Raw genomic sequence first — 27,875 nt, forward strand, 5'->3', positions numbered from 1 at the left:
CGCTGACGATTGTCGGACCGAGCGTTCAAGTTACGACGACTACGCAGACAATCATTACCAGCGTCAGTAAGTGTTTTGAGTTGTGTAATCGAATCATGTGGAAGAAAATCGCAAAAAATCTCTTGTTTTTCTTGTATTTTGATGTATTTCATGTATTTTGATGTATTCTGTTTGAATCGTTGCAGACGCCGTCTGCCGTCGAGGTTACTATTACTCGCCGACCGCGCGCAAGTGTCAAGGTACGTTACAGCACGATTTTCGCTACAAAATATCTTCTAAAACGGAACGCGTAAAACGGTGATGTCATCAGATCCCGAGATTCGTTCCTGGAATGTCTAGTCGCTTCGCAATTTGATGATGATGTCATAGGGGGATTTAACGGTTTTCTAGCGACCAATAATTCCGTATATTTTTTTTTCGTCGGTGGTTAGATTACAACGAATGTTCAAACCCGAAGGTCTGTCCAGATGGCGCTTCGTGCAGTAATCGCGCCGGTGGTTTCGCGTGCTCGTGTCCGACCGGTATGAGTCTGGTACCGGATCAAGGTTGTAAAGGTCAGTCGCGTTTATCGATATTTTATGATTTTTTAATAGTAATAGAATGAACTGCTCGGCCACCTGACCTGAAAAACCTGCAAAACTCGCGGAATCAGAAAAGTCTAGATAAAAATCATGGAAAACTTCGGTGGAAATTTTACATTTAACCAAAAAAATTGGGAAACTCGCGGAATCAGAAAAGTCTAGATGAAAATCATGGAAAACTTCGGTGGAAATTTTACATTTAACCGAAAACCTGGGAAACTTGCGGAATCAGAAAAGTCTAGATGAAAATCATGGAAAACTTCGGTGGAAATTTTACATTTAACCAAAAACCTGGGAAACTCGCGGAATCAGAAAAGTCTAGATGAAAATCATGGAAAACTTCGGTGGAAATTTTACATTTAACCAAAAACCTGGGAAACTCGCGGAATCAGAAAAGTCTAGATGAAAATCATGGAAAACTTCGGTGGAAATTTTACATTTAACCAAAAACCTGGGAAACTCGCGGAGTTTGGATAACGCTATTAACCGCGTCGTGTTTCTTTATGATTCTGAGAAAAATGAATGAATTCTAAACATTTTTAACCTAGAAATTTCCGATTCATTTTATGCGAACACATGGAAATTCAGAGAAAACTCGGGGAATTTGACAAAGTTTTGCAAAAATATAACCTGGAAAACCTTGATTAGGGAATTTGAAGAATGTTATTGACGACATGTTTCTTTATCAATACGTGATTTGAATCGTAACTTAGAAATTTCTGATTTACTCACGGAATTTTGTGTAATAACATGGACAGGGAAAACGGGCGGAAAGTGGCGCCACCCTGTGTTAGACTCAGACTCAGTGCAGGAAAATAACTTCAAACCAAGACTGCAATTAACTGATATCTATCTCAGTGAAGAGTTAGCAAATGAAAACCCACAGTTATATCTGTAAAAACAGTCGATTCTTTAACTTAGCCTCATCATCAGAGGAACAAAAATTTTAAGATAAAATCCCACTATTTACAGATTAAAAGAATTTAAAAACCAGAATTTATTTATTTAATCTAAAATATTTAAAAGACACGACGTTTCGATCTCACCCTAGAGATCATCGTCAGGTGTGAGAAATAGACTAAAAACAGGGATATAAATACAGAGGAGGACAGGTTAATTGAGTAAATTGGTGAGTGAGTAAATAATTAGTGTTTGGCAAGGCATGAAGTAATATTCTCCAACAAAAATTTTGTTCCTCTGATGATGGGGCTTAGTTAAAGCTGTTAGGAGAATCAACTGTTTTTACAGATATAACTGTGGGTTTTCATTTGTTGTTAACTTCAAACCAATTTCAACCGAAATTTTGACGAATGATTTACTGATTTCAGTCGCGACGAAACTGGACATGGTTTTCATGTTGGACCTTTCGAACCCAGTCGCTTTAGTGAAATTTAGAACGATGATTTTCGGAATGATCGACAGATTCTACATCCACGCGAACTACGTTCGTATCTACGTCGTTACGTTCGGCGGCAACAATTACCTGAAGGCGATCTCCATCACCGGGCAATCGAGCATCGCGTATCTGAACAATCTACGACCTGTAACCGGAACTCCCGACCTCGGACTCGTTCTGCAATACGTAAGTCTTCGTTCGTGTAACTAATCATGATTTTTCTGAATTGTTGCATTAATTTTTTACTGAATCATTGAAGTCATTGAGAATGAGAAAGTCGTCATTAGCAACTAATCATAATTTTACTGAATCATTGAAGTCACTGGAGAATGAGAAGGTTGTCATTAGTAACTAATCACAATTTTTCTGAATTGTTGCATTAATATTTTACTGAATCATTGAAGTCATTGAGAATGAGAAAGTCATCATTAGCAACTAATCATAATTTTACTGAATCATTGAAGTCACTGAGAATGAGAAGGTTGTCATTAGTAACTAATAAAATAATTATAATTTTACTGAATCATTGAAGTCACTGGAGAATGAGAAGGTTGTCACCGTAAAAACTTATCATAATTTTACTGAATCATTCAGAAAGTTTTTAATTGTTTTGATTATTTTAATTTCTATTTAGGTTACAACGCGTATTTTCCAAAATACACAATACGTGCGAACTGACGCGAAGAATAATCTGTTCCTGTTAACGTCTGGAGTCACTAATTTACAGAACGTCGTCATTTTAAATCAATACATTAATATTCTGCACAGTATGAACATCTATATGCCAGTATTCTACGTGCCTGGAGCCAGCGGTTAGTATATCATCCCCCATCAGGAGATCACCGGTTCAATCTACAGAAATTCATAGATTTTAGATTCTAAGATCCCATAGTTCTACTTCCAAGTCCGACAGTTCTGGAACTCAGTTCCACAGTTCTGGACTCAGTTCCACAGTTCTGGAACTCAGTTCCACAGTTCTGGACTCAGTTCCACAGTTCTGGACTCAGTTCCACAGTTCTGGACTCAGTTCCACAGTTCTGGAACTCAGTTCCACAGTTCTGGACTCAGTTCCACAGTTCTGGAACTCAGTTCCACAGTTCTGGACTCAGTTCCACAGTTCTGGACTCAGTTCCACAGTTCTGGACTCAGTACCATAGTTACTGAACCCATTTCTACAGTTCTGGACCAGTTCCACAGTTCTCGTCCCATTAGCCTGAATTCCATTATGAATAAATCTGAATATTTAGACCTGAAAAACGAGTTGTTTCACTGTTTATTTTCTAGGAGTTCAGATGTCTGTACTGAATGACATTGCGTATCCGACCCCGATCACCACGGTAACCACATCGACGACCGTCACGCAAATTACAACAATCGTAACCACGACGATTACGTATATATCGAAGACGATGTCTTGTAACCGCGGTTACGTGTACGTCGCGCAACGAAACCGTTGCGAAGGTCGGTGCATATTCTCTCAACTTTTTTTAAGTCAGTGTCGTTCAAATTCAATATCGTTTTAAATTACGTTCGGATGTTTTTAATTCGTAACAGATATTAACGAGTGCGCGAGTCCCGTGAAACCCTGCCTCGGAGGAACGTGCGCGAATACAGCCGGTTCGTTCACGTGTAGCTGTGCGCCCAGTTTGCAGTTTGTCGCCGGTGCTGGATGTGTCAGTAAGTAATAACTCCGCTCTTCTCAATTCAGAGGCCATAGTTCAATGAGAAGCTCAGAGAGCTTCGACTCGGGAGCCAAGATTTTCAAAGATCTCGAAACTTGCCTTCAGACTTAAAACTTATGGACAAAAACTAACTTCCACGCTTCGATATAAACATCAGGATCCAGGTCCACAGTCGTGAGTTTAGAGTTAACTCTTGAGTTGAAATCATTTCATTTTCAATGAGTTACAACTCTGAGTCAAGTTTTAACTCACAACTGTGGAACTGGGTCCAGATCCACAGTTGTGGGTTACAGTAAACTCACAACTGTGGAACTGGGTCCTGATCCACAGTTGTGAGTTGATCAATGATCTCTTCCACAACTGAGTCCACTCAACTCTAAATCAAAATCGTGATTCATTTTCAAATTTCTAATTAACGTCATCGTCTGTTAATCAGATAAGAAGCAGACGGACGTCGTCATAGCGATCGATAGCAGCGTGCCGACGGACAAACTGAACAAACTGAAACAATACGCGATTGGATTCGTCGAGCGTCAGTTCGTCGATCCGAACGTCATTCGCGTCGCCATCGTCGATTTCTCGTCGTCCGTTCGAATTCAGCAGACGCTCAAACAAACGACGAATCTCGATTCGACGCTGACGAAGATTCAGCAGATCTCGCGACGAACCGGAACTCCAAATCTACTCTCACTACTTCAGGTATTTCATAAGGAAAAAAAAGAGTTTCAAGTGTGGATCTTGAACTGGGGTTTTACGGATCAGTCTTAACTTAAACCTTGCAGAATATCTAGTTTTACGATACAGGTTCCACTTCCACAATTCTGGATCTATTTCTGTGGTTCTGGGCGCAGTTCCACAGTTCAGGACCCAGTTCCACAGTTCTGGGCCCAGTTCCACAGTTCTGGACCCAGTTCCATAGTTCTGGACCCAGTTCCACAGTTCTGGACCCAGTTCCACTTTTCTGGGCCCAGTTGTACAGTTCTGGATCTATTTCTGTGGTTCTGGGCTCAGTTCCACAGTTCCAGTTCCACAGCTCTGAATTCAGTTCAAAAAAGACTTAGTCTTAACTTAACCTGTTATTTTAGACGTTGCAAAATTCGATATTGAAAAGTACGAATGGTTTCCGGCCGGCAGCGAAAACACTGGTGCTGATTCTATCTGGCGGTTCCTCCGTACCGAACCAGGGAACGACTGTCAAAACTGTAGTTAACAACATCAAGGAAACAACCGGTAAATTATGTTGAATTGAGAGGACGAAGGGAGGGGGAGGGAGGGAGTGGGGGGTTCAGATCTCAGCTCGGGACTGTGAACAGTAATAAATGAATTGTGGTTTGAATATCATTCAGGTGCGGTGATACCAATAATCACGACCGGTCCGATATCGTCCGGCAACCGTCCGATGTTCGATGAAATCTCGTGGCCGATGCGTTCGAATGACGTAACTACTAAACCGGTTACTACGACTTCCATTATCACCACGGTTACCACCATTGTCACCGATGTCGTTCAAAGTACGTTTTTTGTCGGCTCGAAAAATCGAATTTGACTTGTCACAAAATGTTAGGAAATCGTAATGATTATTTCTTTTTTTCTAGCTTTGAATTGTCAAAAAGGTTATCAGGCCGTCAACGGAAAATGTGTCGGTAAATATTTTGTGATCTTGCCTCTGTAAATCCCCCTATGATGTCATCAAATTTCCTAGTAAACCGAACTATTGGTTAATAGAATATATGACACCGTTCATAAATCCCCCTATGACATCGTCAATTGCTTATTGATGATATCATAAACCTGTGCATTAAAGATGGCTGCCTTCATTGATCTCCTTATGACATCGTCAAATTTCTTAGAAATGGCGATCGATTTCTGTTTTCTTTTCTAAAAATCCAAGGCACAGCCTCCGTATAAATCCCCCTATGACATCATCTAACTTGTTCGTAATTTCAATCTATAGACCCTGATCTAAAATCACAGATAGCACAGCCTCCGTAAATCCCCCTATGACATCATAGAATCCTAAACGCCGTTTTACTCTTATGTAGATATCAACGAGTGCAGTCGTAATCCGTGCAACCGGTTCCAAAAATGTGTCAACAAAAATGGCGGTTACTCCTGCGACGGTACGTTCGAATTCTAAGTTTTGAATTTCTAAAATTGCCTGTTTCGGAATGAACACATTATATATGAAAGAAATGTGCATATTTTCATAAAATTCAGACATTCAGGCAGCCATTTTATTCGTAATTTATATGTAATTTCTGTTCTACAGATATCAATGAATGCGCCCGTAAACCGAGTCCTTGTCAAAGCGTTTATGAAAAGTGTGTCAACAAACCTGGAGGCTATACTTGTGTCGGTAAGTACAGACTTATGAATTATCACTTCCCAGTTCCACACGTGGATATGAGCTTAGTTGAAAGTCGGGCATCATATCCATGGATGCTGGATAACCGAAGTCGTTTTATCTTATCACAATTATCTTTTGATTTCTGCTTAAATTATGATTTCTTGTTTATCCTTCTCCGGTTAAATGCACTGCTGAATCTACGCCCAGCTGGAGTTGTGTGAATTATGCTGTGCGTGTGAGCAAACATTTTTGACACAACTTTGTTTATTTTTCTAACCGGGTCAGAAGTTGAGAAATCGAAAAGTTGAGACAACTTCTCAATTTCTCTTCAAAAAGTCGTAGTATTATTCTACTAAATCTTCTCTAGACATCAATGAATGCAACGCCAACCCGTGCAACGCAAAATACCAAAAATGCGTCAATAAAGTCCACGGTCACAATTGCGTCGGTAAGTCGTCAAAATCTACGATAAGTTAGAATTTTTTTTGAATATTTTCAAAAGTTCTTTCGAATTTTGCGGATTCAAATTCCAGATATTGACGAATGCACCGAGAAGCGACATAATTGTAATCTGAAGGTCGCGACTTGCGTCAACAAATCTCCCAGTTTCGAATGCGTCGGTAAGTGGCGTGTCGTCGTACCTTTATTGCGAAATTAATCTCTAAGAAATCAAGATATTTCGAGTTTGAATTTTTTCTATTCGTTTTGAAGATATCAACGAATGTAAGGAGAATCCTTGCCAATCTTATGAAACTTGTGTCAACAAAAATCCCGGCTACAGTTGTGTCGGTAAGTTTAACTTGCAATGGTGATTTTAACCTTGAAGTTTTTGACTGATTTTCAATTTTGAATATTAGGAAATTTGGCAAATTTTTTTTAACCTCTTCCTCCAACATGATTTAACGAACGCCTGCAGAAACAGGTCCAGACGTTTAATCTCATTCTTATTTTTGTCACCAGCTATCAAAGGATGCGATGTTAAACCGTGTAAAGGCTCGATGGCGAAATGTGTAAACAAACCTCGATCTGCTGAGCGTACATGTAATTGTAACCCTGGTTTCAATTACGATGAAAATACAGGATGCGTCGGTGAGTTTTACACCAGTAGTTTGTACAGCGGTTTTGCAGCTATGCGCATTTTCACCATGACAGACGCCACATTGGTCGGCAAACACTACCTCAGATTTTCTTATGTTGTTATCTATGGCAAGCGGGCCTCCAGCACTGATGGACTTACTAACTAATCTGAATTTTGGTGTCTTAATTGTTGTTCTTGCTGGTGACGAGTGACACAAGGAACCTCTTGATAAGAAACAGCTCCTCACTGAGGATATCTTATTTTCAGGGTGGCCATATTTTTTTGTCAAAGACATTTTAGAAATCTCATAATATCAATGTAATTTCTGTTCTACAGATATCAATGAATGCGCCCGTAAAGTGAGTCCTTGTCATAGCGTTTATGAAAAGTGTGTCAACAAACCTGGAGGCTATACTTGTGTCGGTAAGTACAGACTTATAAATTATCACGTCCCTGTTCCACACGTGGATATGAGCTTAGTTGAAAGTTAAGAACCAGTTGTAGATGACAATATCAAAACCAACTATTCATAAATTCATAAGATTGAAAAATGAACTGTCGCGTCTTTAAATGAATGAATTTTACTTCTGATCTTATAGATTTGTATATAATTGGTTTCAGTCTTATGACTAAGTGAGTTAACCCTTTCAATGCTGTGTCTAATCGATTCCTGATTGTGCCGGAGATGATTTACTAATAACATCATAACTCCCTGATGCGGTATACTAGCTAAGTCTCACAGATTTGTACGCCGCACAGGGGTTCAGGTCTGTGCCCCTTGGAGATGCCCCTAAATCCATGTATTTGACGTAAAAGTGCCTTGTTTGGCGCAGTAAGTGCCCCTGAAAACCACAAGTTTGTTTAAGCACCCTTTTTGCCGTGATTTGACATATAAAGTGCCATCCCCCATAATAGTGGGAGCCCTTATACAATTCGGAACCTCCTCGAGATAGGGCCCTGGATCCGCCCCTGCTGGGCACTGCGGTGTAAACCCACTGAAAGGGTTTCAATGATAACGATATAAAGTTGCATGTTCTACTAAATCTTCTCTAGACATCAATGAATGCAAAACCAACCCGTGCAACGCAAAATACCAAAAATGCGTCAATAAAGTCCACGGTTACAGTTGCGTCGGTAAGTCGTAGAAATCTACGATTAGTTCGAATTTTTTTTTTTTGAATATCGAAAAATTCTTTCGAATTTTGCGGATTCAAATTTTACAGATATTGACGAATGCACCGAGAAGCGGCATAATTGTAATCTGAAGGTCGCGACTTGCGTCAACGAATCTCCCGGTTTCAAATGCGTCGGTAAGTGGCGCGTCGTTGACCTTTAATGCGAAATAGATCTCTAAGAAATCGAGATATTTCGAATTTGAATTTTTCTATTTGTTTTGAAGATATCGACGAATGTAAGAAGAATCCATGTAAATCTTATGAAACTTGTGTCAACAAAAATCCCGGCTACAGTTGTGTCGGTAAGTTTCGCTTGAAATGGTGATTTTAATCTTGAAATTTTTGGGCTGATTTTCAATTTTGAATATTAGATACATTGGGAAATTTGGCTTATTTTTAGCCTCCTACTCCCAAATTTCACTCAAGATTCGAATCAGATTCTATTGCGTTTCATGAAAATTGAATATATCTCTAGCATGTGAACAACTCCCGGCCATACAAATAAGGATATTGAACTTGTTTTAACTGTGAAAACTTAACGAACGCCTGCAGAAACAGGTCCTGACGTTTAATCTCGTTCTTATTTCTAACCAGCTATCAAAGGATGCGATGTTAAACCGTGTAAAGGCTCGATGGTGAAATGTGTAAACAAACCTCGATCTGCTGAGCGTACATGTAATTGTAACCCTGGTTTCAATTACGATGAAAATACAGGATGCGTCGGTGAGTTTTGTTTCTAATGTCTCATTTATCTCTCTCAGACATTTTAGAAATCTCATAATATCAATGTAATTTCTGTTCTACAGATATCAATGAATGCGCCCGTAAACCGAGTCCTTGTCATGGCGTTTATGAAAAGTGTGTCAACAAACCTGGAGGCTATACTTGTGTCGGTAAGTAGACTTAGTGATTATCATGGCCCTGTTCCACACGTGGATAGAGCTCGGTTGAAAGTTGTAGATGACATCAAAAACAGCTATTCATAAATTCATAAGAATGAAAAATGAACTGTCGTGTCTCATAATGAACAAATTTTATTTTTGATCTTATAGATTTGTATATAATTGGTTTCAGTCTTATGACTAAGTGAGTTAACCCTTTCAATGCTGTGTCTAATCGATTCCTGATTTTGCCGGAGATGATTTACTAATAACATCATAACTCCCTGATGCAGTGTAATAGCAAAATCTATCACAGATTTGTACGCCGCGCAGGGGTTCAGGTCTGTGCCCCTTGGAGATGCCCCTAAATCCATGTATTCGACGTAAAAGTGCCTTGTTTGGCGTAGTAAGTGCCCCTGAAAACCACATGTTTGTTTAAGTGCCCTTTTTGCCGTGATTTGACATATTAAGTGCCCTCCCCCATAATAGCGAGTGCCCTTAAACAATTCAGAACCCCCTCGAGATAGGGCCCTGGATCCGCCACTGCCGGGCACTGCGGTGTAAACCCACTGAAAGGGTTTCAATAAAAACGATATAAAGTTGCATGTTCTACTAAATCTTCTCTAGACATCAATGAATGCAGCGCCAACCCGTGCAACGCTAAATACCAAAAATGCGTCAATAAAGTCCACGGTCACAATTGCGTCGGTAAGTCGTCAAAATCTACGATAAGTTAGAATTTTTTTTTTTTTTTTGAATATCGAAAAATTCTTTCGACTTTCGCGGATTCAAATTTTACAGATATTGACGAATGCACCGAGAACCGACATAATTGTAATCTGAAAGTGGCGACTTGCATCAACGAATCTCCCGGTTTCAAATGCGTCGGTAAGTGGCGCGTCGTTGACCTTTAATGCGAAATAGATCTCTAAGAAATCGAGATATTTCGAATTTGAATTTGTCTATTTGTTTTGAAGATATCGACGAATGTAAGAAGAATCCATGCAAATCTTATGAAACTTGTGTCAACAAAAATCCTGGCTACAGTTGTGTCGGTAAGTTTCGCTTGAAATGGTGATTTTAATCTTGAAATTTTTGGGCTGATTTTCAATTTTGAATATTAAGTACAGTGGGAAATTTGGCTAATTTTTTTTTTTTTAACCCCTTCCCATCCCCCACATGTTGTTATAAAACTGGGGCCTGTTTTATTTCAATTGAGTAAGCCCCTGGGGCCAGTTGCACAGTCGTGACTTAAGTCCAAAAGTGGTCTTAAATGTAAGATTGGTCTTAAGTTGTTAGATTAGCTATAGAATTAAGTTGGTCTTAGACTGGTCTTAAGTCTAAGCCATGACTATGCAACCGGCCCCTGGGTTAAAGTTAATACCAGTCTATAAAACCAGGTCCTGGGGTTTTCCATAGTCGAAACTATGTTTTAAAAGATAAAAACTTAACGAACGCCTGCAGAAACAGGTCCAGACGTTTAATCTCATTCTTATTTTTGTCACCAGCTATCAAAGGATGCGATGTTAAACCGTGTAAAGGCTCGATGGCGAAATGTGTAAACAAACCTCGATCTGCTGAGCGTACATGTAATTGTAACCCTGGTTTCAATTACGATGAAAATACAGGATGCGTCGGTGAGTTTTACACCAGTAGTTTGTACAGGGGTTTTGCAGCTATGTGCATTTTCACCATGACAGACGCCACATTGGTCGGCAAACACAATACCTCAGATTTTCTGATGTTGTTATCTATGACAAGCGGGCCTCCAGCACTGATGGACTAACTAACTAATCTGAATTTTGGTGTCTTAATTGTTGTTCTTGCTGGTGATGAGTGACACAAGGAACCTCTTGATAAGAAACAGCCCTCACTGAGGATATCTTATAATTTAATCAGGGAATTTGAATTTTTGGTGTCTTGTTGTTCTTGCTGGTGATGACGACACAAGTTCTTTTTTTTTCATTGATGAATTGAAGTTGTTTCTGTTTGTTTTCGTAAGATGTGGATGAATGTAAAACTCTGAAGGTGCCGTGTAAAGGAATGCCTACATCAACATGTCACAACACGCCCGGATCACACACGTGTAAATGTCCAACTTCGTTTAAATATGACGCCCAGATAGGATGTCTCGGTAAGTGGCGACTCAGTTCCACATTTGTGTGGATTTAATTTGATTCTGAATCCAGTTCCACAGTTGTGTGGGTTTAATTTGACTCTGAACCCAGTTCCACAGTTATGTGAATTTAATTTCATTCTGGATCCAGTTCCACAGTTGTGTGGTTTTTGGGTTTAATTTGACAGTTCCACAGTTGTGTGGGTTTGATTTGACTCCGGACCCAGTTCCACAGTTGATCATTATTCGTTCATGATGATAATCTATGTTAACAAATGTTAATTTATGATAAGTTAGAACAGTTTATGTTAATTTATGAATTCAGCTACAAAGAAAATCGACATAGCGATCGTCGTCGACGTCACGTCTGCTCCAAACGTCGTCAAAGCCAAGAAATTCGTCGAGAATATCGTGACGTCTGTTTACGTGCATCCGGACTCCGCCCACGTCGCGATCGTGCCGTTTTCATCCGTCGTGTTGCCAGGGTTACCGCTGAAATCGGGAATCGCCCCTAAAACGGTGACGACGTTCGCGAACGGCGTCGCACCCCGGACCGGTCAATCAAACGTCTACGAAGCTTTGAAATATCTGAAAACCGATACGTTCACAGCAGGAAACGGAGCGCGACCGCAAATACCGCGAGCTGTCTTCCTCATTACAGGTGATTATTAATATTCCGTAATCGGAATTTACTTTCGAAAAACGAAATGTGAAATTTTTGCCTGGAAAAAAAATGAAATGAAATATTTGAAAACCGTAATATATAAAGGAGAGCCAGATCCACATTTCAGAGTTTGAATTTTGACTGAGTTGCGGTTGTTAGAAATAAACCGGTTTCAATTCTGTTGAGTCTAACTTTAAATCGTTTGATCTGTTTAAACCAGTAACACTTCCATATTGAATGTGAGTTGTGGAAATTTTTGTCATTTAGATTTTTTAAAATTTTCTATTCGATTTTCCATCAAATTTTGTCACTGAATTTTTTAAATTTTCAAAAATTTTCTATTTGATTTTCCATGAAATTTTGTCACTGAATTTTTTTAATTTTTAAAAATTTTCTATTCGATTTTCCATGAAATTTTGTCATTGAATTTTTTTAATTTTTGAAAATTTTCTGTATGATTTCCATGAAATTGTGTCATCTAAATTTTTTAATTTCTTTAAATTTCCATTAATTTTGTAAAGAATTTTCAATTTCTATAGATTTTCAATTAAATGTTTTTATCGATGTTTTCGTCACTTTCTTTCTTTCCTCTCGGCAGACGGACAGTTGAATCCGAAACTTCGCGACGAAATCATCGTCCAGATCAACATTTTGACGCAACAGAACATACCGATAAACGTCGTTACCACGGATACGACGAACATCGACCAGGACATGATCGACATCATCAACTACCCGGCACTGGCTCCGACCGACCTTGGAACGATCAATGTCAACGAGATCGTCAACAATGTCGTCGTCAACGTCGTCAAAGGTCGGTTTTAAATTATATGCGCTCGATTTTTTCAAAAATTCGAAAAGAAAAAAAAACTTGCGAAATTCGGCCCTCGGGCGAATATTGTCCAGTAAAGTTCTCGGTCCTACACCGCAAATATTTCACCCTAAGATTCAAATCTTAACTGAAAAAACTGTTTGAACTGGATCTAAAATCTTGAGCCACAATTCAACAGTCTGTGGCTCAAAATTTTAGATCCAGTCCAAAGAAGTTTACAAACATTTGAAATCAGGATCAAATTCGACCCAACTAGATTCGAACGATTTCTTATTATTTTCAGTGATTCAATGCGGACCAGGATTTAAATCGGTTAATAACAAATGCCAAGGTTAGTATCTGTTTTAGTAGATGTTTTAGGACTAGCAGAATAAACTTACTTTGGTTGTGTTACCAGAAGCTTACTAATCTTATATGTTCATACCAGTCTAAGCTCATTTTGGTTCTATAACCAATCTGAACTTCAGACTAGTCTAAGTTCATTTTGCTTCTATAGCCAATCTAACAACTTAAGACCAGTTGAAGCTCATTTTGGTTCTATAATCGATCTAACAACTTAAGACCAGTCTAAGCTCATTTTGGTTCTATAGCCAATCTAACAACTTAAGACCAGTCTAAACTCATTTTAGTTCTATAACCAATCTAACAACTTAAGACCAGTCTAAACTCATTTTGGTTCTATAGCCAATCTAACAACTTAAGACCAGTCTAAACTCATTTTAGTTCTATAACCAATCTAACAACTTAAGACCAGTCTAAGCTCATTTTGGTTCTATAATCAAGTATTAAGACTAATTTTGATTTAATGATTGAACTAAATAATTCCACACCGATCCCTTCATGATATCATTGATTACGTATTACACTATACGACCATGTGTTTATTTGTTACAGATATAAATGAATGTGATCGTCGTCCCAGTGTTTGTTTACAGGCAGGGACGTGCAAGAATACAGTCGGTTCATACGTCTGTCAATGCGCAGCCGATCAAATCTACGATTCTCACGTCGGATGTCAAGGTACGCCACCTTTTGTACATTCAACGTACCTTGGCAGGGTGTGACCACTTCATTGGAAACTTGGGAATAATCGATTGTGTAAAAAGAATCTTACGTTGATTGTCTGTTTTTCTTTTGATTGTAGCTAAGCAACCGATCGATGTTGTTTTCCTCGTCGACGTTTCACCCATGTCGTCCCCGGCAGCGATCACCAAGGCGAGAGAATCCATTGTTACGATGATCAAGAAATTGTACATAAATCCGAGTTTCGCTCGTGTTGCTATAGTTACATTCGCCGACGCTTCTGTTGCGAGTACGTCAAATTCGCAGATTTTCGGATTGTCGCAATTTCTCGGTAACTGAAGAAAATTATTTTTCGAAATTCAAATTTTAACGGTCGTTTCTGTTGTTTTTTCAAGCGTTGTCGAGCCTGATGACGACGACGAATTACGATTCGGTGGCGCTAGCTGTCAATCAAATCACGAGACGTGGCAGTAGCTCCACCCCCATCGCTCAAGTTCTCAAGCACGTGAAGGACGTCATCAAACCGCAATTCCGTTCGAATTCTCATAAAATGGTTTTCTATTTGACCGGACAAGTTTTTACTTCACAACAGAATCAAATGTAAGCATCGTAACAAATCTTAATTGAATTGAATTGAATGTAGGGTCGTCAATTCTATAGTGAATCTGCTCATTCTCCAGAAATACGCGACTCATCGAAAACTTCAAGCAAACCGAATCCATCACGTTTATCGTAACGAGTATAATGCCTCGTCCGTCTGCCAGTGGTCCGTCGTCGTCTGTTCAACAGGATCCGCTTCCACAACCAAACAGAATCATCATCTACGAAGATACGTCTGCCTCGACGATCTGGGGTATCATGATCTGGGTGATTAGATGTGAGTTTAGAACGGTGTCCAGTTCAACAATAACTGACCCAGTTCCACAGTAACTAGACTCATTTCCACAGTAACTGGACCCAGTTCAACAATAACAACTGGACCTAGTTTCACGGTTCTTGTCTCAGTTCCGCAACAACTGGACGCAGTTCAACAGTTACCAGACCCAATTCCACAGTTCTGTAACGTTCCACAGTCCTGGATCCAGTTCCAAAATTCTGTAGTGTTCCACAGTTCTGGATACAGTTCCACAGTTGTGTAGCGTTCCACAGTTGCACGGTTCTGGTTGAAGTAACATGCTAACTTTCGTACATTTTTCGTTACCATCGTTACAATGATGAATTTTCTTTTTTCCGATTTCAGCTATCAACTGTAACCGTGGACAATACTTCAACAATGGGCGTTGTCAAGGTTAGTTTATTTTTCGAGAACCAACCCCCGAGATTGTTGCCTCAGATCCACAATAAGAATAAGTTTATTTTCAAATCTTTACTCGACACTTCTGTTGAATTAGGTCCCAGTCCATTGAAGCTTTAGGTTCAATCTTTTATAATTTGAGATTTAATTTTTCTGAAATTTCAGATATAAACGAATGTCAATATGGAGCTTGTGGAGCAGGAGTTCAGTGCACCAATCGCGCTCCAGGATTTACTTGTTCCTGTCCGTCTGGACAAATTTATTCTCCCGAATCCGGATGTGTCAGTAAGTTGCTATAAACCCGGTTAAATGACAGCGTCCCCGCCGATTAGTGATTCCTGGATATACAGGGTCCCCGCAGATTAGTGATTCCTGGATATACAGGGTCCCTACAGATCGGTCATTCCTGGATATACAGGGTCTGCCCTTCAGATCGGTCATTCCTGGATATAGACGGTCCCTACAGATCAGTCATTCCTGGATATACAGGGTCCCTACAGATCAGTCATTCCTGGATATACAGGGTCCCTACAGATCAGTCATTCCTGGATATACAGGGTCCCTACAGATCAGTCATTCCTGGATATACAGGGTCCCTACAGATCGGTCATTCCTGGATATACAGGATCCCTACAGATCATTGATTACTGGATATACAGGGTCCCTACAGATCAGTCATTCCTGAATATACAGGGCCCCTACAGATCGGTCATTCCTGGATATACAGGGTCCCTACAGATCGGTCATTCCTGGATATACAGGATCCCTACAGATCAGTGATTCCAGGATATACAGGGTCCCCGCAGATCGGTCATTCCTGGACATACAGGGTCCCTACAGATCAGTGATTCCAGGATATACAGGGTCCCCGCAGATCGGTCATTCCTGGATATACAGGGTCCTACAGATCAGTGATTCCTGGATATACAGGATCCCTACAGATCAGTGATTCCTGGATATACAGGGTCCCTACAGATCAGTGATTCCTGGATATACAGGGTCCCCGCAGATCGGTCATTCCTGGGTATAATTTTGAAGGAGATCATTTCAAATTTTGATGAAGCGTCTGCATCACTTTCATATCCTAATTACAATAGACTCTTCTGTTGATCTCAGTAAACCATTAATGCAGTGGTTTTATGAACATAAACTAATACCTATACACTCAGTTTCTAATTCGGTAACTATTCAAAATTACTCCGAATGAGGTACCGGCAGCACACGCCAGATGGCGCAACACTCAGTTATTCGTCGCGAAAATAAATAATGAAAATCAATAATCGATTTGTTTGTTGCAGTAAATAAACCGGTGGATATAGCGTTCATGTTGGACGCGTCGTCAGCGGTTACCAGAGAACAATTCCAGAAAGCGGTCAGTTTCGTCGGTCAATCGCTATCGAAGATCAAGATCAGTAACAATGCGGCACGAGTTTTAATCTCTACAATTTACGGGTACGTTTTATCAGACAGAAGACACTGAACACATGTGAAGTGTGGACGATCAGTTTATGAAAGTGAGCTGATAAAATGTCTAATATCTGGTGTTTGTAGTTCATTTTCAATTAAAAATGTCTTATGTGAAGCACTGAACACGTGTGAAGTGTGGACGATCTGTTTTTGAAAGTGCGCTGATAAAATGTCTAATGTCTGGTGTTTGTAGTTCATTTTCAATTAGAAATGTCTCAGGTGAAGCACTGGACACATGTGAAGTGTGGACGATCAGTTTTTGAAAGTGTGCTGATAAAATGTCTAATATCTGGTGTTTGTAGTTCATTTTCAATTAGAAATGTCTCAGGTGAAGCACTGAACACATGTGAAGTGTGGACGATCTGTTTTTGAAAGTGCGCTGATAAAATGTCTAATGTCTGGTGTTTGTAGTTCATTTTCAATTAGAAATGTCTCGGGTGAAGTACTGAACACATGTGAGATGTGGAAGATCAGTTTTTGAAAGTGTGCTGATAAAATGTCTAATATCTGGTGTTTGTAGTTCATTTTCAATCAAAAATGTCTCAGGTGAAGCATTGAACACATGTGAAGTGTGGACGATCAGTTTTTGAAAGTGTGCTGATAAAATGTCTAATATCTGGTGTTTGTAGTTCATTTTCAATCAAAAATGTCTCAGGTGAAGCATTGAACACATGTGAAGTGTGGACGATCAGTTTTTGAAAGTGTGCTGATAAAATGTCTAATATCTGGTGTTTGTAGTTCATTTTCAATCAAAAATGTCTCAGGTGAAGCACTGAACACATGTGAAGTGTGGACGATCAGTTTTTGAAAGTGTGCTGATAAAATGTCTAATATCTGGTGTTTGTAGTTCATTTTCAATCAAAAATGTCTCAGGTGAAGCACTGAACACATGTGAAGCTAACATAAAACCATCTTCGTAATTTGTTTATAGAGTGAGTGGTAATCGTCAGAGTCTGACGTTAGCTCAATTGTGGGGTCGACAAGGTGATAACGCGTACGTCGAATCCACTCTAAGTCAACTGAAATACAACGGAGGTCCATCGAAGGGAGTCCTAGCTAAAATCCTCAGTAGCGCTTACACGCTGTTACCAGCAGGTAAATAATGACAACAGTTTCATAGTCTTTTTATAACTAAAATCGAACTACATGTATAGCATACAACTCTGTAAATTGGTTCTGTATTTTTCAAAGATTTCTATACTTTTTTCTTCAATTTGTTTCTGATAAAGGAAATCGACCGAAGATCGTAGTCGTTGTCGGAGCTGGAATGTACCCGAATGATGGTTCAGTATTGCAAGGTCTTTACGACGCTATGGGCGTTTTGAACCGGGGTAAGTGTCGGCCGAAATCTGTGAAACTGCCTCCATGAAATAGTCATCGATCTGTAAGCGTGGACCCTTTCAAACACCACAACAATGGGTAGACCTGGATGATCAGTTTTTGAAAGTGTGCTGATAAGTTGTCCATCTGGGGCCAGTTGTTCAAAAGTTGGTTACAGTTAACCAGTGGATAGTTGACATGGTGACAATTAAAAGTCCATTGTTACTATGATATTTATCCAACGGTTATCTTTTACCAACCTTTGAGCAACTGGCCCCTGGTGTTTATGGTGTATTTTCAATTAGGAATGTCTCGGGGTGAAATCCTGTGGCTGCAGTTGCTCAAAAGTTTGTTAGATTTTGTCCAGTGTATGGTTGATATATTGACAGTTAAAAGTTCACAGTTACTGTCGTTTTTATCCACCGCGGTTATCTATAACCAAGTTATGAGCAACTGCAATGTGAAGTGTGGACCGAGGGTGTGCAGGCTACAGGCTACAAGCTACAGATTAATATCTATATTATTCGATTTCAACTCAATATTTTTACGGTTTTTTTATCACCAGGAATTCGATTTTTCGGAGTCACCTTCGATAAAAGCAAAGCCGCCGAAATGCTCTACTCTCACATTTCATACCGCAATCTCTTTAATCCGTCTGCCGCCGAGGTAACCACCTGGATTTCCGACATCATCATCAGTAAGTGAATTCTAGTTTTTCTCTGCGTGAATTCTTTAAATTTCCATCAAGAATCAGGACCCGGTTCGACAGTATTCGCCGATAAAGTGAAAACCTTGTTTTTCGACCTAGTTCCACTGTGGAACACACTAGTGGACTACCGGTGACTTCGAGGTGAAAAAGTTCATTTTCCTCTTGACAATAAATCTTAACTCACGATCGAGTTGGGTCCAGGTTTTAGTCCGCGATAAGAAGACTTAATCTCATCGTAAATGATGTTTATTTTTAATGTGATGTTTGTAACATTTCCAGACACTCAATGTCCTAACGGTCAGGTTCGAGTTGGAAATAAATGTCAAGGTAGGTAACTAGTAACTAGTTGTGACTATTTCCAGTCGTGATAAAACGATAAAACTTGTTTAAATTGATAGATTTCTCATTACAAATACATTGAATTGTGAACATGATTGATTTCAATCTTTAGAATTATCGTTCTTCGTTGTTATACGTATATATATATACGAAAGGCTCGTATTCGGTTTCTAATTTTTCTAGGACTGAATGAATGTCAAAAATTTAAACCGTGCGGTGTTTCGTCGCAGAGAGTTTGTACCGATAAACCGATTGGTTTCGCGTGTTCGTGTAAATCAGGCGTCATGGATCCGTTCAAGATTTGTACTTGTAAGTTTCTTTGATTCTTCAATTGAACTATCGGTTAGGGATCATTCATTTATTACGTACGCATAAAATTTGAATTTTTCAACCCCCCCTCCCCCTCTGTACGCAAAATCGGCCATTTTATCATATACATTAAGCATTACAGTACACAATTGCACTGACCCCCCCCCCCCTAATGCGTACGTAATAAATGAATGACCCCTTATAAGGAACAGATTTTCTGTTGCCCTGAGGTTCCGCTGTATATAGAACTATCGGTTATATCGGTTCAACTTAGTTCTATAGCCAATCTAACAACTTAAGACCGGTCTTAAGACTAAAGACCACATTTGGACTTAAGTCATGACTGTGCAACTCGCCCCAGATCTTACGACTTATCCAAATGACTTAGTAAATCGAATTAGAAATATGTACAAATAGAGATGACTTCAGTTGAATTATCCAAATGAAGACTTGCACCGTTATTTCAACCCTGTATAAAAACTAATAAATGGTAATAATTTCAGCGTCTTCAAACAGTAATTCAGTCGGTGGTTCCTCGAGTTTCCGTTGCATTTCCGGAATCACCCAGAAAGTTTATAAAGACGGTGATAGGTGGACAGACGTCTGCGTGAACTACAGGTGCGACGCCAGTCAAAGAAAAGCCGTCCTCGAATCATTCCGTAAGTGTTTCATTTTGCTCTGAGATTGCGCTATAGAATCAAACAGTTTCCATTTATGTTTTACGTATTTGGCTTGGTGTTAATTGATCGGATTCAAGTCAAGGTAAACAAATTGGGAATAGTCGGGAAACACTATGTATACATGTCATTCCCCGGCAGGGAGGGAGGATGCCACCCTGTCACCCTTCCCTGGCAGGGAGGGAGGATGCCACCCTGTCACCCTCCCCCGGTAGGGAGGGAGGATGCCATTCTATCACCCTCCCCTGGCAAACAGGATTCCACCCTGTAACCCCCCTAGCAGGGAGGAAAGATGACACCCTCCCCCAACAAGGAGGATGCCACCCTGTCAAAACATTTTTCTAATCTCTTTTCTAGAATGTAACACCGGCACGAACGCGAAGCCGGTTTGCGTCGCGAACGGCAGCACAAACCCGCGCGGCGATCAAACGTGTACGTGTACTGCAACTCGTTCGGGAGACCGAATTAGTCACAGTCTAGAGTGCTACTATAGCAACAACTTCTACGCATCGCTCGGTCGTTAAAATGGCCGCCGCCGCCGCCGTCTGCTCGCGAGAATCGATACGATTCCCTTCGATGGATTCTTACCAGTAAGATGAATAATAACAATAAAATATTCAATTGAATAAATCGACGTTTTATTTTCATGGTTTCGGTTTTTTCTAACCCGCATGATTTTAATTTCATTTTTCCGCTCAATATTTCGGGTTTTCAGACCGAGACCCGAGATTGTAGAGTTCGATCTCTTAAAGTTAAAAATCAGCTCATTTCTGATGAGGCTAGAAAAATTGATACCTTGTTTCTCATTTTGGCCAAGTTGACCCGGCCGGTCGGCTATCTCTACCCTGTACATCCATTTTCAAAAATCTTGATTGAGCTAATAATATCAGCCCCGGCAGCTATAGAAACGCTAATTCTATATTTTAATGCTGTTTGCATGATGGCTCAGCCATTTAGCCGAGATACAAGGTATAACTTTTTTAGCCTAAGGTTTTAACTTTCAAGCCAACAAATTTGAACCCAAGAAAGTCGAGGTTTTGACATGTAAGTTCGCGCAGATCAGCCATTCATGGATTTTAAGGAGTTCTAATGGCGAATTGGAGTCCGTAGAACTCGACACTTAACTGTGGAATTGGATCCAGGTGGAACTGTGGAGCTAGATCCAATAACTGTGGAACTGGGTTCAGCGGAACTAGATCCAACTGTAAGGGTCCCTACGGATCGGTCGTTCCTAGATATAAGGAGTTTTAAAGGAACAAACTTCAATTCTCGAGGAAGCGTCTGCATCACTTTCATATCCCGATTACAGTAGACTCCTAAAACGGTACTGTTTATCTCAGTAAACCATTAATTTAGTGATTTTGTTGGCAAATTTTTATCATTAGCCTAATTGGGTAAAAATATCCTGGTCCCAAAAAACTTCTTTCCATTTATGAGTTTTAAAAGAATCAAGGAGTCATAGGGACCTTCAGAGTTTGTGACAATGAACCCTGACCTTGTAAGCAGAGTCCAGGGCATGTGAAAGTCAGGGGCATAAAACTCTCTGGCCCAAAAGCAAGGCGAGTCCTGGGCAATAACTTAAGGCAAACAGCTCCGTTGTCCAAAAGCAAGGCGAGTCCTGGTCATGTGATAATCCAAGGGCAAACAGTTCCGACGCCCAAAACCAAACTCACAACTGAATTGAGAACTGATTATACTTTAATATATGAATGATTTTATTAATTTTTTACAATCTGATCATCGCGACCAATTATAACATTTACAAAAGTCACAAAAAACTTCCTTTCGTTTCTCTCAACATCGCGACAAAAACTGACAAAGACAATTTCATTCCTTCTTATGATTTAGGAAGGGAACCCCAAAACCGTTATAAAAAATATGTAGATTACCCGAAAATATCTTACTAACTGCACTGGTTTTTACAATATACCGAGGGAGGGGGGAACATACAATTGAGCACAAAATATGAGGCAATAATTAAACACCTAATATACAAATTCACAATACACCTTTAAATGATAAAATCAACGTAATAAAAATATCGAGAGAAAATCAAACTAATGAAATTAAGACAAAATTTGGGCCGAAATAAGAAAGACCTTGAATCAGACCCTCAAACCTGCACTCGTCTCTGTATCAATCCAGGTTCTATTAGTTAATTATAATTAGCATAAGGATTTCATGTAACGCCCGTTCTGATTGGCCGATTTGAAATGCGAGATATCGATCATGAATTACAGTTTTTGAAAGTCGAATGAATCTGTAAATCATCTAAAGCTTCGACCTCAAACCCTCGTCAAGAATCTTTAATCGTCGAAATTCATCTAATGTCTCGACCTCACTCATCTCTAAAAGCTGTAATTCATCTAAAGTTTTGACCTCTAGAGTTGTTACTCAACTCATAGAGTTGTAACTCATGTAGAGCTGTAATTCATCTAAAGTTTCAACCGATCTCAAACTAAAAGGTAAATTCATGTAGAACTCCGACTTATGTAGAGCTGTAATTCATCTAAAGCATTGACCTCTAGAGTCAATCCATCTAGTACTCCAACTCATGCTGTAAATTAAATTTAAAGTTCTAAAGTTTCAACCGATCTCAAACTAAAAGATACCGATCGCCGTCGTCTTCATCGGCAGACGGTTCAAATTCCTCCTCATCGTCTGATCCTCCCGATAAACTCATCGTTACGTAACTACCGTCATCATCATTATCATCATCTTCGTTATCGTCGTCCATATTCTCATCGTCGTCGTCATCTGCGTCCGCGCTGTCATCTTCGTCGTCGTCCAAATCGGCGTCGTCCTCCTCGTCGCCGACATCCTCCTCCGAGTCGCGTCGCCGCCCGACCTCGTACAGTTTACACACGCTCTCGTCGGACAGCGCGTCCGCGTTCTTCTGACTCTCGATAACCGCCAGATAGCAGTCCGACCGGTCGGTGCAGATATCCAAAATCGATTTCTTCACGTCGACGGTCGCGATCGACGCGTAATTCGTCGCGTCGAAAGTCCGGAACGACGTTCCCATCGGACTGCGTTCGTCGTCGTCGATCTCGTCGTCGAGTTGCGTAACGATGCCGTACATGACGTCGCCGGTGTGATTGAAACGCAGTATATTCTGATCGAGCGCCGGTACCGTGTGCAGCAGGTTAAACGTGCGCAGGTCCCAAACCTCGGTGTTCACGATCACCTCCAGTCCCATAGGGTGAAATATACCGCTGATGTGCGCGTTGAATTTATCGAACTTATGAACGGCTCGCGCGGTCCGCACATCCCAGACGATACCGTCCGATAACACTAGACTATCCGTATAATTAAACGTCGCTCGGTTACGCGTGTAATTGTTGGCTTTGTTGGCGTCGTGTAATTTCGCGACGACGCGACCGGTCGCCGTGTCGTAGATGCGCGCGACGTCGGCCTTCGTCGCGACGATTCGATCTTGCGTCGGCGTCTTGCCGAATTCGGCGTATTCCTCGTCGTCGAGGGCGTACCGCGGTTCGAGCGTCGGATACGACCACACGGCGGTGAGCGGGTTTCCCCACGCCGACGCCGATGTCAGCACGAGACGACCGTCGCGCGACGCCTCGCAGTGATTCACCGGCGAGTTATGGCAGACGGCGTACGTCTGCTCCTCGGCCGTTTGGATGTTGAATATTTTCACCTCGCCGGCGTACGTGCCGAATATCAACGACTGGTCGTCTGCCGAGAACGCGACGCACGACAGACAGCCGTCCTCCTCGGTGTCGCGGTACGTGCGAACCGGTCGGAACCGGCTGTAAACGAACTTACGATCGTAACGCGCCGATTCTAACGCGCCCCAACGCGGCGTCGTCCATTTACGGAACATACGCGGCGTGATATTGACGGGCGCGGTCGTGCGGTGTTTCGGTACCGGGCACTGGTGCGGTTGCAACAGCGAGAACGGCGGACACGTGACGACCGGATTCGCGCACAACGCGTGCTGTTTACGCAGGTACTCGGTGACGATCTTATCCAACGAGACGGTCGCGCCGCCATCTTGTAAAACGACTGCGCGCTTCATCGTCGCCGCGGACGACGACGACGGACTGTTGTGATGATCGTCTTTCTCTCGAAGCGATCGTATCGTGCGTCTGCTCGTCCCGGGCGTCGTCTGCACCTTCGAATTTATGATATTGATTTTAATCGACCCGGGAGTTCCGGGCGTCGCGACCGATTTACTACTCGTATTACTACCCGGCGTCGTAGCGGACGCCGAAGCAGCAGACGGACTCGGTCGGAATTTCGGCGTGCCCGAATAAATCTTCGGCGTCGACGGATGCGCGACGACGACGCGTTGAACGAGTTTCGCCTCTTTCTGCAACGCGGTGGCGCTGTCGTTGTAACCGGCGCCGAGCAGGTGCTCGTACATCAGCTGCAGCAGCTCTTTCTCCTGGTAGACGATCATCGTCTGCGCGACGACGTCCGCTCGTCGGATTCGTTCTAACGACGCGTCGACGTTCGCCGGGTTTCGTTTTCCGCTGACGCGTTCGATCAACTCGGCCGCGTACTGACAGAACTTCACGTGTTCGACTCGTTTATCCTGTAACACCGGTTCCTTCATCAACGACTGCAGCTGACCGCTGTTAAACAACGGCAGTTTACCGATGATCTGTTTGACCTTGGCGTCGCGCGCCAACCCGGCGAGCGCGCGACACGCCATCGCGCGGATCGAATCCGCCTCCGTAATCGGCATTTTGATCATCAACAATTTCAAAATCACCATGATACCGTTGTTACCGCGGAGATGGTCCCACATTTTGCGTACGACGTCATCGGCGCCGTGGTTCACCAGACGTTTCTTCACGGCGCTCGAGGTTATGAATCGCGGCACGTTGTTGTGGTGTCGATTCTCGGGACCGCATGCGCAGTTGATGATGACCTGAATCGCCGATCTCATGACGTCCGGGTCGGAGAGCACTTCGCCCTCGGCCATCCCGAGTAGGATGCTGATCGCCGGCGTGCTGTGGTTCTCCGGCAATAAAACGTATTCGCAAAGTTGCAACTGGACTTTCGGCAGAACGGATAAAATGGCGAGCGCGTCGAGAGCGCAACGGATCGCTTCGGCTTTTCCGTTGAAGTTACTCCACTCGGCGGCCAGCGCGATCAAACGCAAGATTATATTTATACCGTCCAGTTCGATGAAATGACTAACGGCCGGCCAGCTAGCGCGGCTCGGGAGACATTCCGATAAAAAGTCCATATACTCGGCGAAAACCTCCGGCGTGTACTTGGCGGCTTTGTACGGCGGTACGCTCGACGGTACGGAGCCGCCCTCGCGACGCGCGTGATTTCGTTGGAGCTCTTCCGCTTTGATCGCCATGTGCGCCTCGAAGTATTTCTTCAACGCCAGGCAGACGTGTCGCGTCGACTGTCGACTCGTGAACTCCTCGTCGTCGGTCATCTGCGGACTGGCGCCGTCGACCGATAATATCTGTAGCGTGCTGACCGCATTCACCAGACGGCGCAATCCGTCTTTGGCGTCGAACAGATTCAGAATCACGCGGAAATGAAACGCCGACGAGAAGAACATGGTCGCGTGGCAACGGCCGGACTCGTGCGAACACTCCAACAACCACAGCACGTAGTTGACGAGATCGTCGAGAACGGTCTCCGGTAGCAAGCAGACGCGCTCCATCGCGTCCTCGAAATAACTCAGGTAATAAAGACACATCGATACGCCGGTCGCCGCGACAGACGGACGCTGCACGCGTAACAGTCTCCGCACGCCGCCCTCGGCTATGAACTCGATGCTGAATTTCTTATGACACAAAAGCGACGCGAGGAATTTCAACGCTTCGAACGCCAAACGAACGTCGGAATTACGTTTTAAATCGGTGAACGTGAACACGAGTTCGAGGGCATTGTGTTCGAGCATGAACCCGAGTAATTCCTGAAACTCGCCCATAATCGTTAAATACTGCACGATCAGACGCGATTTCATGGCAGACGTCAACGGGTTCAATCGGTACATACCGATCACGTACGGTTCCATCTCGGCCCAGTTACTGTTACTGCACTCCTCCAGACAACCGAAACTCGGTCGCCGCGGTCCTAATCCGGTGACCGCTGTTTCCGGCGAACTCTTCGTCGTCGGACCGACGAAGTCGGAGTTTATTTTCGTCGGCGTTTTATTTCCGCAGACTTCGGCGAACGGACGCGCGAATTTGGCGTCGCCGTCTTTCGCGTTCAACTCGTGCAGACGACGCAGCATGACGGGAACGAGACGCGAGTTATCATCGCGGAAACTCGTCGCGATCTCGTAGACTTCCATCGCGGCTGGCAGCAGTCCGGTTGCGTACGATCGCAGCGGCTCGTCGGCTGTCTCCGCCCAGCGCAGCACGTACCGCGTGAGGTTCTCGTTCTCGTTGAACACGACCGACGACTCGAGTCCCGGGAGTAGATTCAGGAGCAGACGGCACGACACGGTTACCAACTCGGTGTCGTCGCGCAACGAACTCAACAGATAAACGTTCACTAATTTATTCATGAATTCCTCGTTTTTGAAGAGGACTTTCAGGAGGTGTCCGAGCGTACAGAGAGGATCGGCTCGCCCCGGGTGACGGTCGTCGAAAGGGTCCGGATCCATTTTGTAATACGCCTCGGTTTCTTTTTCTAACAATTCGCAGATTTTCGTCAGCGGCCCGACAACGTTCCCGCTCGACACTTCCCGTTGCCATGACTCCAGCAGATTCGACAGCTCCGCCAAACACTCGATTAAACTCATGATGATTTCGTCGTCTTCAAAATGTCTCTTTTTCGCCAAACTGAATAAAAGAAAATTCATTTTCTGTGGTTTTTTTCTTCGTAAGCTTGAATAATTCTCTTTAAAGCTTAAGTGAATTGAATTACGAAATCAAATCAATTAAAAGAATTCATTTTTCGTGAAATGGGACCCAGATTTAAGGGGATATGGTAAGAGCTAGACCGACTGTCCTATGCTTGAGAATTAATGAGTTATAAATTTAGGGGATAGATTATCTAAAAAGAAGAAAGTTACTGTTTGATTTTGTAGATCAGAGCTCATCAGTTATGATGATAACAATCAAAAGATTGTCAAATGAACAGTCAACAATACACAATACAATCATCAACAATCAAAACCCGGAAATGAAATTTTAGTTAGAATTGACAATCAACGACAGTATTGATTTTCGATCCCGAATGAATTCTGGCGATTCCAAGGAATTATTTTGCCTACCTTCGGCTTCGGGTTGAAGAGGAGAAGCGATAGATCTGTAAAACTGGTTCAATTCAGTCAGTGATCGCTGATCAAACGATCAAAACAGTGCGAAATCGTGATTTTCTCGCGCAAAACGAGGTTCCATGGGCGCGGCCATTTTGGATTCGCTTGCCGTTAAAGGATTCTAGAGGGCGGCACCGGACGGTAGTATCCTCGATTGCCAGAGCTAGACTTTTGTTAGTTCCTCTATTCGCCACATTTGTTATGGCAGCACAGGTAAAAGGATTCCTAGGATGAATAACGACTTCATATTTTTTCCTAGAATGAATTTCAACCACGTTCTTTCGGGTCTGGGATTTATGTAAACTGTAGATTCATAAATGTTTTTTTGCGCAATTTTCTTCATTAAACCATGAATTCATGTGAAACCTAACTTTTTCATGTGAAACCTAACTTTTTCGGAATTATGACGCATAGATAGTATGAGAAAGCCATTTTGCAAGTGAAGCCTTTCAAGTTTGAAGTCAACGCCGCGTAATAAAAAGTTTTTGGAAAAGTTTCCAAATTCCTTGCGCGGCCATGACGACGCTTAAGCTTTGAAGTCAGATTTAAACTTCGAATCCATTGCTGTTTTAAATCTTAAATTCGTGACTGTTCTTTCGTGCCCTTTGAATTGATATACATGGTCCATATGGCGATCAAATACCCGGTAACTAATTTGATTTCGCTGACCCTTCGCGAGTAGAATGTTTTCTACCCATCGCCATCAGGTTATTCGTATTGAAAC

At 42.1% G+C, this 27,875-nt stretch overlaps 2 protein-coding genes across 3 annotated transcripts; one reads left to right on the plus strand and one right to left on the minus strand.

Moving 5' to 3' along the window:
- The first annotated feature begins 1,972 nt into the window (after nucleotides 1-1,972).
- LOC141910949 (uncharacterized) lies at nucleotides 1,973-20,460 on the plus strand. 2 transcript variants are annotated; one of them, XM_074801843.1, is made up of 42 exons: nucleotides 1,973-2,163; nucleotides 2,612-2,789; nucleotides 3,262-3,438; nucleotides 3,532-3,654; nucleotides 4,096-4,358; nucleotides 4,745-4,889; nucleotides 5,006-5,170; nucleotides 5,255-5,302; nucleotides 5,702-5,779; nucleotides 5,929-6,015; nucleotides 6,374-6,454; nucleotides 6,540-6,626; nucleotides 6,718-6,795; nucleotides 6,967-7,095; nucleotides 7,421-7,507; nucleotides 8,138-8,218; nucleotides 8,308-8,394; nucleotides 8,484-8,561; nucleotides 8,854-8,982; nucleotides 9,066-9,152; nucleotides 9,768-9,848; nucleotides 9,942-10,028; nucleotides 10,118-10,195; nucleotides 10,649-10,777; nucleotides 11,143-11,274; nucleotides 11,582-11,917; nucleotides 12,519-12,734; nucleotides 13,036-13,083; nucleotides 13,647-13,772; nucleotides 13,897-14,064; nucleotides 14,171-14,375; nucleotides 14,456-14,652; nucleotides 15,016-15,063; nucleotides 15,235-15,354; nucleotides 16,368-16,521; nucleotides 17,468-17,631; nucleotides 17,766-17,867; nucleotides 18,422-18,553; nucleotides 18,845-18,892; nucleotides 19,088-19,213; nucleotides 19,717-19,872; nucleotides 20,248-20,460. In XM_074801843.1, exons 1-42 carry the CDS (start codon nucleotides 1,981-1,983, stop codon nucleotides 20,412-20,414), a joined length of 5,391 nt encoding a protein of 1,796 aa, XP_074657944.1. In that variant the 5' UTR covers nucleotides 1,973-1,980; the 3' UTR covers nucleotides 20,415-20,460. The 2 variants fall into 2 exon arrangements, with proteins under 2 accessions (XP_074657944.1, XP_074657945.1); XM_074801844.1 differs by lacking the exons at nucleotides 7,421-7,507; nucleotides 8,138-8,218; nucleotides 8,308-8,394.
- A 1,215-nt stretch (nucleotides 20,461-21,675) lies between these two features.
- On the minus strand, nucleotides 21,676-27,241 carry LOC141911143 (DDB1- and CUL4-associated factor 1-like). Its single transcript, XM_074802114.1, has 2 exons — nucleotides 27,107-27,241; nucleotides 21,676-26,672 (listed from the first exon to the last, which is right to left on the minus strand). The coding sequence occupies exon 2, from the start codon at nucleotides 26,630-26,632 to the stop codon at nucleotides 22,487-22,489; it is 4,146 nt and encodes a 1,381-aa protein (XP_074658215.1). The 5' UTR covers nucleotides 26,633-26,672; nucleotides 27,107-27,241; the 3' UTR covers nucleotides 21,676-22,486.
- Between the last annotated feature and the right edge of the window lie 634 nt (nucleotides 27,242-27,875).

The sequence above is a fragment of the Tubulanus polymorphus genome, chromosome 9, assembly GCF_964204645.1.
Source record: "Tubulanus polymorphus chromosome 9, tnTubPoly1.2, whole genome shotgun sequence".
Classification (NCBI taxonomy): domain Eukaryota; kingdom Metazoa; phylum Nemertea; class Palaeonemertea; order Tubulaniformes; family Tubulanidae; genus Tubulanus; species Tubulanus polymorphus.

Bases quoted from the DNA above. Each gene is read 5' to 3' on its own strand.
- LOC141910949 (XM_074801843.1), top strand. From the start codon at position 1,981: ATGATTTTCGGAATGATCGACAGATTCTACATCCACGCGAACTACGTT. The intron at 11,275-11,581 runs GTAAGTGGCGAC...TTATGAATTCAG, and splicing joins CGCCCAGATAGGATGTCTCG to CTACAAAGAAAATCGACATA. The intron at 19,214-19,716 runs GTAAGTTTCTTT...TAATAATTTCAG, and splicing joins TCCGTTCAAGATTTGTACTT to CGTCTTCAAACAGTAATTCA.
- LOC141911143 (XM_074802114.1), bottom strand. From the start codon at position 26,632: ATGAGTTTAATCGAGTGTTTGGCGGAGCTGTCGAATCTGCTGGAGTCA.